General features: G+C 39.6%; 2 protein-coding genes across 5 annotated transcripts; one reads left to right on the top strand and one right to left on the bottom strand.

Moving 5' to 3' along the window:
- The first annotated feature begins 3092 nt into the window (after positions 1-3092).
- On the top strand, positions 3093-6505 carry LOC141444174 (mitochondrial import inner membrane translocase subunit Tim10-like). Of its 4 annotated transcripts, none has more exons than XM_074109636.1 (4): positions 3095-3231; positions 3865-4013; positions 4729-4898; positions 5930-6505. In XM_074109636.1, the coding sequence occupies exons 3-4, from the start codon at positions 4757-4759 to the stop codon at positions 6067-6069; spliced, it is 282 nt and encodes a 93-aa protein (XP_073965737.1). In that variant the 5' UTR covers positions 3095-3231; positions 3865-4013; positions 4729-4756; the 3' UTR covers positions 6070-6505. The 4 variants fall into 4 exon arrangements, with proteins under 4 accessions (XP_073965739.1, XP_073965738.1, XP_073965737.1 ...); XM_074109635.1 differs by having other exon boundaries at positions 3096-3231; positions 3865-4017; XM_074109638.1 differs by lacking the exon at positions 3865-4013 and having other exon boundaries at positions 3093-3176.
- Positions 6506-6511: 6 nt separating this feature from the next.
- LOC141444173 (GPI mannosyltransferase 1-like) lies at positions 6512-7958 on the bottom strand. Its single transcript, XM_074109634.1, has one exon. It carries the CDS (start codon positions 7865-7867, stop codon positions 6587-6589), a length of 1281 nt encoding a protein of 426 aa, XP_073965735.1. The 5' UTR covers positions 7868-7958; the 3' UTR covers positions 6512-6586.
- Between the last annotated feature and the right edge of the window lie 4505 nt (positions 7959-12463).

Genomic DNA, 12463 nt, shown 5'->3' with positions numbered 1-12463 from the left:
CGAGCTTTGTCTTGCCATCACTTGTCTTTTGTACCCCTGTGCTGCCGTAGAGGACGTCGGTTATCAATCGCCTTTCTAAGGACTCCATCATTCTCATCAATCCAATCCTCGTGTTTTGGTTTTGGACTTTCAGACCTCAATCAGCATCAAGATCGCCATGATCTTATTAGAAAGAGGCAACGCAGCAATCAAGTCATAGTATATTTTCCTTGATCCCGAGATCCGTAAGCCTATCAACGGTTAGAGACGTCGGCTTAGTTCTACCAGATGTACAAGGCAAGGAGGATGGAGGCGGAGACGAAGTTTCGTGACAACAAGCCTATGATCGGTCCAGAAGTGTGCACCACGCATGACACGGGTGATTAGGACTTGGGAAACATCTCTTTGGCGTACGATGGCATAATCTATCAGATGCGTGTTTGGACCTTGGATGCATCCACGTGTTTTAATGCTTGGCGGGAAGTCTGAACATTGCGTTTGTAACTGCAAGATGAAATTGTGCACAGAAATTTAGTAGCAGCTGTCAGTTATCGTTCATTCTGCCTACTCCGTGTCTACCTAGAACATTAGGCCATGCAATAAAGTCCTGTCTGACTCTGGCATTGAAATCACCCAACAGAAGGATCTGCTCCCTGGGTCGTACACTCTCCATACAGTGACTCCACGGAGCTTATCCAACATACAACATGATAACATTAAGGTAGTTGTTGTTATCCAGGTGGAGGCGCAAAGTGATCACGCGGTCCGAGATGTGCACCGGATTCTCTTGTAACTTCTTAATGAGTTGATCCTTGAACCGCAAATCCTACGCCTGACCTTCGCGGCTCGGACGAGGCGAGTCCTTTCCAGAAGAATGTGTACCCGCCACCTTGCTCCACCAGCTCACCCTCATCAGCAAGGTGTGTTTCGCTGAGAGCAGCTACATCGATATTATAGCGAGAGAGTTCCCGAGCTACAATGGCGGTCTTATGCTCTGGGCAGGCGTTGTCATTACGATCAAGAAGAGTTCGCACGTTCCATGCACCAAATCTCATTTGCGATTGATTTATAGTATTATTATTATTTATTTTGATCACGTGTTTTAAGATGCGAAGGCAGCCGCGGTTACACTACACCTTCCGTGTGTTTGGCGTGAGCTTTTTTCAGGACACCTTTTCTAGCCCCTTCCAAGGCTAAGCAAAGAGAGCAGTACCACCCTTAATAGGGCTGATGCTCCGGGTGCTGCCGAACCCTCTCAGTCCCCCCAGTGCAGAACGAAGCGACCAACGATGTCATACAACACCCCCAGAGCCGCCCACGTGTTGGCCTCAGACAAAGCCCGGTTGCATCAAACCAAAACCTTTCTACTTCAGCCATTCGCCGTGGGACTTTGTTGCTTCTAATATTTGTATAAATGAATACGGACTCCTTAATATGTAATGGTAATTCACCGTTTCACTTGATACCCAGTAGAGGATTACAAAATCAAGTAATCGTGAAACCAGGAATCGATTACGAAATCCCCATCTTTGTTACCAAAGCTGATTACATTATATTATATAAGTTTTGAGGTATAAGGACGTGCTAAAGAGAACCATGAAAAGTTGCACCATAGTGCCGTCTCAGTGGGAGAACGAGGCCGCTAACCGACAGGAGTGGAGAGCTAAGGTGAAGACTAAACCTCCACGACTTTGAACTGAGACGGCGCTGTGACTTATAACCAAACGCGATAATCTGAGAGCCCGACTATCTGCGGCAATCAGTTATAATTATAGTGTAATCAGCTTTGGTAACAAAGATGGGGATTTCGTAATCGATTCCTGATTTCACGACGCTTCAACTCCGACGGTGTCGTTCATGCGCTTGCAAGTGGCACTTAGCCAAACTTCTTAGAGAAGACTTCTTATACAAGTAAGTTGAATTAACAAAAACCGGCCAAGAGCGTATCGGACACGCCCCAGAAAGGATTCCGTAGCCATTAGGAAAAAATCAAGTACTTAATATTTTTCTAAGGATTTCGTATTGTGTACGGAATCTTCCAAGTTTAGGTATGTTTTATACCTTAGGCTGCTAGTAACTCTTGAACTACTACAAATTCTCAAACAATCTTAGTCGTTATAATATTTCTTGTAAATTTGATATACTTACTACCATCCTTAATTTTTCCAAATTTTTCCACCCAACGGTTTAGATTTTAGAGGGGGGAGACGCTCGATTTTGATGAAAGTTTTCACTTTAAAGTTGAATATTTCACAAACAGATCACTGAATCGAAAAATCGTCTTAGCAACCCCCATTGGTTTTAAAAGACCTATCCAACGATACCCCACAATACAGGGTTAGTTGAGAAAAAAAAATCACCCTCATTTTATGTCTATGGGAGGTACCCTAAAAAAATGTTTTTTTATTTTTTTTATTTTATCACTTTGTTGGCGTGATAGATAAGTATATTTATACCAAATTACAGCTTTCTAGTACTAACGGTCTCTGAGATTTATTTTATTGATTACCATTACCTTGAATTTTCTTTACAATTAAGCATCTTGCGAGCATCATAGCTCTGAAATACAACCACTTAGAGCAGGCAGACCAATTCGTTTCACATGAGGAGACGCCATACTTTGAATATGTACTAAAACTAACCATTTCTGTTATCGTTTTTTTTTCGCAACAATAAAGCCTCTTTTATGCGCTATATCTCAAAGTTGCACCCACTGAGAGCAGGCAGACCAATTCGTTTCACATGAGGAGACGCCATACTTTGAATATGTACTAAAACTAACCATTTCTGTTATCGTTTTTTTTTCGCAACAATAAAGCCTCTTTTATGCGCTATATCTCAAAGTTGCACCCACTGAGAGCAGGCAGACCAATTCGTTTCACATGAGGAGACCACTCTACAACACATAAAAATGAGTCTAACCGTTTCCATGATCGTTTTAAAAATTCCTGCCACCTCTTAGACTAATACTTCATACTTGTAGTGGGAACTAAAGTATTTTTCAGGTTGAAAAACGCTCGTTTCTCTTTCTCAGATACATGCACAGTAGCGCCACCAGTGTATGACATAACGTGTCACATACTAATACTAAAAACCTAACCTCACATTTTTCATCTTGTCTGACTTGTCTAGAATTTTCATTCACGAGAATAGTATAGTATGCCGCTTGGAAAATTTGGAAAAATAGCACTGTCGTGGTAATTACTTCAATAATAAAAAATTTAAAAGTGTTTATTTAAAAAGTATTTTGCGGTGAGCCTCGATAATTTAATATTTTATTATACAATTTTTTAAACGAGTTGATAGCCCGTGTGGAAAAAAATATTAGGAAAAGCCCAGATTAACTCCATTCACATAATTCATAATGATTTAAAAAAGCTACGGTGCACCAAGGAAAATAGGAGCTGAAGCAATTTTTCCTCAAAAGTGTCAATCAAAATGGAAAATAGAAAGAAGTATAAAAAAGAAACGCAACAAATTACTATGCTACCCTGTAAAACTTCGTTAAGAATTAGGAACGAGGTTTTAAACAATTTTTATGTGCTAGTTAAGTAAGACACATATGTAATCAAAAACTAAATTTCATCAAGTACTGGCACTTTATCATCAACAGAAATGGAGTAATAAATTGATTTTGGAATTACTTTGCCAAGGTCCATATCCATTTCAGTAATTTACCTTGCTTTGTTTTAGTGGAGAAACAAATTGATTTAGTATAGTTCGAAAGATGGAACATAATTTTTATAAAAAAAATAAGTTACAAAACTCTCGAGGTGCAAATAGGTAGTTAATATAAAAGTATTGTCAAACCTTGATTAATTTACATTTATTTCTAGATTAGATTTCAAAGTTTTTCTCACAAATTGATACACTGTGGTATTTCAGGGTTGCAATAACAGTAACAAGTTTGTCCCTATTTGTGGTCTCCCGAAACAGCATCAATGCGCGCCGTCTGGAGAACATGAAAGCGCGGGAACGCATGCGCAGATCTAACGAAGGAGAGTACCCTGACAGTTACAGGAAACTTTGAATTTGTAGGTTTGTGAAATCGCACTGCACTCAAAACCTATAATAGCAACACCAGTTAGAATGACATATTGGATGTTACAACCAGTAAAAAAGTCCTAACACAATCTTATATACCAAAATAACATTGGTCATAATGAGTAACCATGTCTAGCAACAAAAAATTGCTGTCCTTTCTATGTTGTTATAAATGGTTTTGATCAGCCAAGTCAAACATGTGGCCTGCCAAACATCTGGCGAAGAAGTTAATGTTTGTACTTTTTGTGTTTTTATTGGAAATTTAATAACCCTTTTGACCAAGCCGAGTATGAAAAGAGTTACAACAATGGACTTTATGTACAATCCATGTCAAGTTCAAAATTCAAGTGTAAGAGTTATGACAGTGGACGTTATCCATGTCAAATTGAAATTCAAATGTAATTCACCTGCACAATCCAATCATATCGGTTGGGTTTGAAAGGGATAAATATACTTGCCTGCCATTAAACATTAAAATAGGGTAAAATCCTGGGAAAAAAAAAACATTCTATTTATTAAATCACCATCCATTGATTAAATTTATTTGATGGATAAGTGTGATGCTGTCTCTGTTTGTTTTGTTTGCATTCGTATAAACTCATCTGTGCGAGCGCGACAGCAAATATTTAAGCGCGAGCAAGACAAAGTGAAAGGTTAAAACATGTTATGTAACAGTATAAAAGTGTAGCCTCTCATTCTTTCCAGAACTTACGAGCGCGATATAATATAAAAGATGGCGATGCCCCAGTTGGACCCCGCCAAGCTGCAGTTGGTGCAAGAGCTAGAGATTGAGATGATGTCCGACATGTACAACCGACTTGTGTCAGCGTGTCATCACAAGTGCATACCTGTCAAGTACCACGAGCCTGAACTTGGTTAGTTGAGGAACCAAATCAATAAGTTACATCACATCACAGTTACCCATGTCACTGGTTACTTAACCAGTCCACATGGGTCCACAAGAATAAAATAATATTGGATTCTAATAAATTCAGAATGATCAGAATGGTCAGTCTGTTCCGAAAATGATTCATCTCATCACTATGAGGAATGATTTAAATTCCACTTGTTATTCGAAAAGCAGTGGGACACAGTTATAATAATATAATAATTCGAAAATCTTGATTGCGTGCATATGCCAACAGTGGTGTGTGGTGCCATCTATCGCAACTATCATAAGTCACAACTTCTACATTTCAAATGTCTCTAGTAGTTAAGATTTCGGAGTTTTATACGCTATCCGTACATCCCGATGCCTGTAGGAAAATTGTTGTCAAATGTAGTCTATTGTGTACCTACCCAAAATCCTGCTATCTACATACCAAACTTCATCTAAATCTGTCCATATGTTTTAGTGTGAAAGAGTAAGAAACATACACGCAGACACTCGCTTTCTTTGGCATTTATATTACTAGCTTTTTCCCACGGTTCCGTCTGCGGAGATTTCGTTTATCGCTATACCGCGGGAACGCAATTTTCCGGGATAAAAAATATCCTTTGTCCTTCCCAGTCTCCAACTATCACTATAACAAATTTCATCCAAATCGGTTCTGCGGCTTAAGAATGAAGAAACGAACAGCATATCTACCTTACATTCTCATTTATAATATCAGTAAGGAATACAACTATATAATAAAGTAGGATATATTATACAATAGCATAATGGACGTAGTTTAACAAAAAGGATACTCTACTATTATTATTTTTAATTTTGGCTCTGTTCTCTGTGGCTTCCCTTGAGGCTGACATAGTCACATTTGGTGTACTTAAGCCTTCTTAAAGTAATAGATAAAAAAAATGGATCTACTTTCAGTAGGAACAAAAGGATCCTTTTTGTTAATCTACATCCTTTTATAAGTTGCTGTTACTTTACCAATATTATCAGTTTGTATCTTTTGTTATTCAGGGAAAGGCGAGTCAGTATGCCTGGACCGCTGCGTCGCCAAATATCTAGACGTGCACGAGCGGATCGGCAAAAAGCTTTCCAACATGTCTCAGGGAGAGACCGAAGACCTCACCAAAGTCAATATGCCTGAGAAGAAATAGTTCCCGGGCTTGCAATGAATCATTCATACTTTTAATTTGTTAATGCCTATTTATACTTGTTTAGTTAGTCGAGTATCATTACAAGGTCCAATTATATTTTAAGTGTGTCCAAGAAAACTTGCGTTTCTGAGATAAACGCAATCCAACGCAGGCAATACAGGTATCACAATATGAAAGTAATCAATACTAATTAGTCTGTCAAATCTTGACCTGAGTTTTTTGACCTTAACAGATTCAAATTTTATGGTTAACGAATTAGCCTTTTTTTAATAGGTTCATTGCAAGTTTAGTTTAATTATTGAATTTTGGTGCGCATGAATTAGTTGGCTATGAATACAAGTAATTTGCCAATGCATTTCTAATTAATTAATATAACATGAGTTAGTGGTTTTAATGTTAGTAAACTGTTGTTGGAAAATAAAATATTAGGATTTAATTTTATTATTTATTTAATGAAAAAATTAACTATATCTACAACTTTCTATTCTATTAACAAATTCATTGCACTCAATGCTAGCTACTTATGTTTTTCTTTCGAACCACGAATTTGACCGAAGCCATATTCTGGCGTATAGCTCCTAACGAGTTGGCCTAACACAAAAATATTGGCGCAGAAAAACACAATACTCTTCAGCCAAATAAGTATAAACACCTCTCTACATTTGAATTCTAACAAATAAGCATAAAACAACCAGGCGCCTTGAGCGAAAACCCAGATCAGAGTCAAGAATAAAGCGTTCGCTGATTTCACTCTGAAATCGTGCACTACTAATGGTAGTAAAGACAAGAACCACACGAAATACTGTGACGTCATCACGCTATTGAACGCAACTAAAACGACCGCTTGGAAAAACAATGCGAACGGCAAAGTCTTGGGGTCACAACCGAATGTCAAACTAGCGACAAACAAAATTACGCATTCAAATATTTGCGACAGCGCCTTTACAATATCAAATGCTAGCTGATCCATTGTCAAGTAAGAATAGTAGAAGAGCACAGAGAAGTTATGCCTCGTGTCCTTCCTGAATAAATGGTAGATGTAGGTCTCGAATAAAAATTCGTAGCCGTATAACAAATACATGCCGTAGGTGAGTAAGAACAAAGTTACAACGCAACTTGACGCTAAAGTCAATTGCTTCGCGTTGGGCAGGAGTGCTATGATGCCTTCTTTCAAATTTGTTTTTCTGTTGATCTTATATTCGCCCAAAGACAAATACATTGGAAAGCTAAATGCCAAAGGGTATAACCGCAGATGAATAGATACACCCAGCAAAATACCAGAAAGGGCGTACTTGAATGACGATTTAACTACCTCAGTTTGTAAAAACAATATCGAAAGTATAATGAAAAAGCACGGAACAGAATCGGCATTGCCTCTCGTGGAGATACCAATGCTTAGAGGATTGTAAAGCCAAAATAAAGAGCAATAAGTAGAAATCCTTGTCACGTTTTCCTTTTTAGATCCCAGTTGGTACCGCACCAAAGATTTCACGGCGATAGTGACTAAGATATCAAAGACAGAAAAGAGTATTTTCCCGAAGTTTCTTCCGAGGATAATATTCGGTACCAAAAGGTAAGCTACCAGAGGACTGTATCTGTATGTATGACGTTTGTATGGAGAATTTCCATTAACAACATGCCGAGCGGCGTCCGTGAACACTTTATAATCAACATCTGTGTATGGGACATCGTAAAGATTATCATGTATGTCTCCATACACGATCAGAGCAAGTCGTATAACCGTTCCTATAAAAATATGGTATTTCAAAGGCAAGTCTATAAACTCTTTAACCCTCATGTTAGATCCTTGTTTTCATATCCTTGGCAGCAGATTGCAGGCAAGCTTTGAATTCCTGGAACTCCTTAGCACAACTGTCTTTTTTCACTTGGTCTTCTAAAAGTAACACACACCGAGCGTACAACGCGCTTTGCCTAGCGCACTTCGCGAAAATGATTGGATATTTTGCGAGTCTCTCTCTTGCTTTGGAAACTGATTCCATAATAATATTAAACAAAACTATACCTATATTAAAATCAACTCAAGCCTCTGGATTCAAGACTTTGGATTGTCTTTTGGTGAAAGTTGTCGGTGGTTCGGAATAGTCAAAAGGCTCGCGCGTCTCAAGAAGATATCGTACAGCGGTTTCGAGAAGAAAATGCCGAGTCCCAGCACTGTAAAAGTCAGCTGAAAAGTCCTTGGGTACTTGAAAATCCAACTCCTTTTTCCTAGGGGTTGGCTGCGTTGACGCTTGTCCATTATTTACTGAAAAGAAAAAAGATGGTTTATTATCCTGTTCATTGTCTATTTTTTTTATTCTGCAAGGAGATGGCGGGACGAGTTGGACGCATATCAAATAAGAGTGGCAGGAGCATGCTCTCGATAGGGACGAGAGGCGGAAAGAAGGGGAGGCCTTTGTCCAGTAGTGGGGGACACTAACAGGCTAACAAACAAAAAAAAGTAGGACGAGATTAGGTTAGTATACCTATTGTTTGTTTTATCAATAGGTACAAAAAGCTTTGACACGTTACCAGCTTAGACTATACTGTTGACGCGCTTTGTTCTTGTCTTAACCATTTTGATTATTGATTATAGACCTTCGTCTATTGATTGATTGAGCTGAGCCCTTTATTGTTGTTTGCTTGTTACCATAGACAAGTAGTTGACGCACTTTGATTGTCTGCGGTTACCTTAGTAAGAATATTGAGGCGCTCGATTGTTGTTTACGGGTTCCCTAAGAATATTGACGCGCTCGATTGTTGTTTGCGGGTTCCCTAAGAATATTGACGCGCTCGATTGTTGTTTACGGGTTCCCTAAGAATATTGACGCGCTCGATTGTTGTTTGCGGGTTCCCTAAGAATATTGACGCGCTCGATTGTTGTTTGCGGGTTCCCTAAGAATATTGACGCGCTCGATTGTTGTTTGCGGGTTCCCTAAGAATATTGACGCGCTCGATTGTTGTTTGCGGGTTCCCTAAGAATATTGACGCGCTCGATTGTTGTTTGCGGGTTCCCTAAGAATATTGACGCGCTCGATTGTTGTTTGCCCCTAAGAATATTGACGCGCTCGATTGTTGTCGAGCGAGCTTCTCAGTGTCGGGCGCGAACTGGCGTGGCTCCAAGTCGTATCCCGAACACACGAGCGACTGCGGCTTGAACTTGATGCAGCACAAACGCATCGATTCAAACACGCGCTCGCAGCGCACCTCTTGAAAATTATTCTCTGGAAAAAACAGGAGAAAGCTTTGTTGTTTGTATTTATTATGGTTTACATCTTAATTAACAAGTTACTAAGCGAGTGGAATAAATAAAAGACTATGTGGACCACTTCGCGCTCCCTCTCTGTACCTTTAATGCTGCATCTATTCTACTGTATGCAGTAGTTGTAGTCATTATTAATTACTAACTAATTCGTGAGCACATCTGGGTAATGAAATCAGAAGTCATCATCATAAATATCGGGGCCAGCTAAGCACTCAGACATTTCGTGACCGCTTGAGTTCAGATGTTTTTGACAGAGCCGGCTTTGTGGTAAAGCAAGAGGATCGCTCGCTCTACTAGTCGCCAGATGGCAAGGGACGCCACTTCCTAGTGCAAAAGAAAATTTTGATGGCCGTCTTTTGAAAGGCGCGGAACCGGTGTGGAAATCTGGCTCTACCTTAATCAAATCTACCCTGTTAGACATGGGCCGCCCCCATAGACCTCCAGTTGCTTCGGTTGGCAGAGGCTTGCATTTAGCATCCACCGTGAACCCGCGACTTTAACCAGGCCATCCGTCCATCTCGTTGGTGGACGTCCTACGCTGCGCTTGTCGATCCGCGGTCTCCACTCGAGAACTTTGCGGCCCCAACGGCCATCTGTTCTCCGTGCTATAATGACCTGCCCATTGCCACTTCAACGAGCTAATTAGCTTGGCTATGTCGGAATGAATAGCCGTCGCTGATTTTTGACAAAGTCCTACCTATAGAAATTTTAATGCGTCTTTTATCATAATTATCATAGGGAAACTGATTGGCGAACCATGGTCTTTCATTGCGAAATATACCTAAGAGTACCTTATCTCGTTATACATAATATATATATACATTTGCAATGCTTTTTTTGCGGTGCCGGTCGCCTTCTATCGCAACCGTATTATTTGAGTGGGAGTAAAAACCGCAAAGCTCTAATAAAGATAATTAACATATTACCCGTTAGTCATAAAAATATCCGTAATTATGCACGAGTGAGTTAGCGGCGTTTAAGAAGCGTTTAAGTGGATTTGCGATGCCTCTAATCCTAATTTTGTAATGGAAGTTGGTTTTGCGACGACGAGCAATCAAATCATGGCCGTTCGTGGACATTAGGTATATTAAGCACATCACTAGATGGCTCATTATTCTTTTCAAATAAAAAGGTACCTACCTAAGGCTCGGTTTCGTAGGAATATCGCTAACTCCGCCCTTACCTTGTTTACGTTAGAGAACTAAAACAAGTACACTTTGCTCACCTGCGTTCTTATGCAATGTTACACTCAACCACAGAATAAGTAATATGACTCAACAAACTTCTGGTAGCATGGTGAACGGTTGTATTGTTCTGAAGATGAGAGCTTCATGTTGAGTTCGAAACGCGTCAGTGTAGTGTGGTGGTGGTGGTGCACCCATCCGGGTTTGTGTGATTTATGTGTGTTCTTACAGTCTGGAGGTGGAGGAACCGCATAAACAAACGACCCTATCATAAGGTCGCGGGTGAGCAATAAAAAAAAGTAAAAGTTTTAGTTAATTGATGGGCGTTTTCGTGTACAGATGTCTATTCTTTTTTTTTTCAATTTTGAAAAAATATGGCTTTTCCTACTCAGAATCGAAGGGACAGAGGACAGAGCAGAGCAGTGGCGCGTAGGTAGTGTGCGTGTTGCGGCAGCCGCCGAGTCGCGTGCTCCTGAGAGGAAGGGCTACGAAATAGCCTGAAACATGTCGAGCTAAACTCGGTTTAAGACGTGAGTTATCCGTTATAATATCATTTAAACAAAAATCAATTTGAGATTCTCCAATATTTTCAGGATATTCGATTTCAATGAGGGCTATCGTTTTTTGTTCACTAGATGGCGCACTGTTGCGTGAGGTTTTTAAGTATGGCTTTCAAAGTCTGTTATTACGGGCGTTGCCCGCAAAGTTTAGATTAAAATCATATTTATGATACAAGTGCGGAAAGTAGGCATTCCAAAGAGTGGCGGAGAACTTGAAACACGAGCGAAGCGAGTGTTTTGAGCCGGCACGAGTTGGGAATTTCCTACTTTCGACACGTATATCATACAACGACAATGCATTAAGCGAGGAAAAAAATTTGCCATAATTAATTTCAGATATTGCAAAATATTCACAAAATGATTCTAATTATAAATAACCCGCGTAGCTCACCCAAAAACTATGAGATTTGACATTTCGGAGACCTCACGCTACACTAGCCGACTCTAGTGGCGATTAAATACGCGATAGCCTCATTGAATTTAATTGAAATTTGACATGCGTTTGGTGGGCGGGTCGGCGAAATATCTGTACCTAATACAACACGTTGTTTTACCTACAAACAGGCTGGCGATAAAAACGATAAAGACCCGATAAAAGTGCAAACCTGAGGAGGGCCTACTCCGAAATTCGAAGTTTGTATCGTACCGTCCCTCTACTCTACATATTAAATAGTAAATAGACGGAACGACACATACTTCGATTTTCGAATTTCGGAGTAACCCCGCTGGAACACGTAGGTACGAATTGGGCTGTGGTTTTGGAATTATATTGCCAGCCAAATCCTTTTAATATTATAAATGGGAAAGTTTGTAAGTAAGTACCTAATTCGTTTTGTAATCTTTACGTCTTTCTAAACCAATTAGATGTAATTCGGTATACCTACCTAGGGTAGATAGTTTTGAGTCCGGGGAAGGACAGGATATTTTTTATAAGTTTTAAACCGAAAAATTGCATAGTTCCCCGCGGGATTAGCGATAAAAGAATTCTACGCGGAAGGAGTCGCACAGGCAAGGCAACAGCTAGTGACGTAATAAATAACGCAATTTGTTTTGAAAAGTTCCTCGTCACGGCAATTTTACGATGCAATTTGGTCCATTTGCCCAATTTTTCGTGTTGCTATATAGATGGAGAGCGGACTGCAAAATTGTAACTTACTTGATACCGCGATGAAATGTACAAGGTTTCCCATAAAAGGTTTGCTGAGTCCGAATCTGATAGTCTGCCGCGGCGGAACTTGCCGAAAGTAACAAAAAAAAAAAGTTATGTTTATGTTATTTTCTGGTGCGAAAAAAGGGGCGTTATTTAACTCATCTGATACCTACTGAAATATAAGCAGAAACGCCTCAAAAAAAATTATAGATCTTTAAAATTTAACAAAAATGGTCTT

Source organism: Choristoneura fumiferana, chromosome 29, assembly GCF_025370935.1.
Source record: "Choristoneura fumiferana chromosome 29, NRCan_CFum_1, whole genome shotgun sequence".
NCBI classification, from domain to species: Eukaryota; Metazoa; Arthropoda; class Insecta; order Lepidoptera; family Tortricidae; genus Choristoneura; species Choristoneura fumiferana.
The sequence above is the reverse complement of the archived record's forward strand: the minus strand, read 5'-3'. Positions and strand labels throughout refer to the sequence as shown.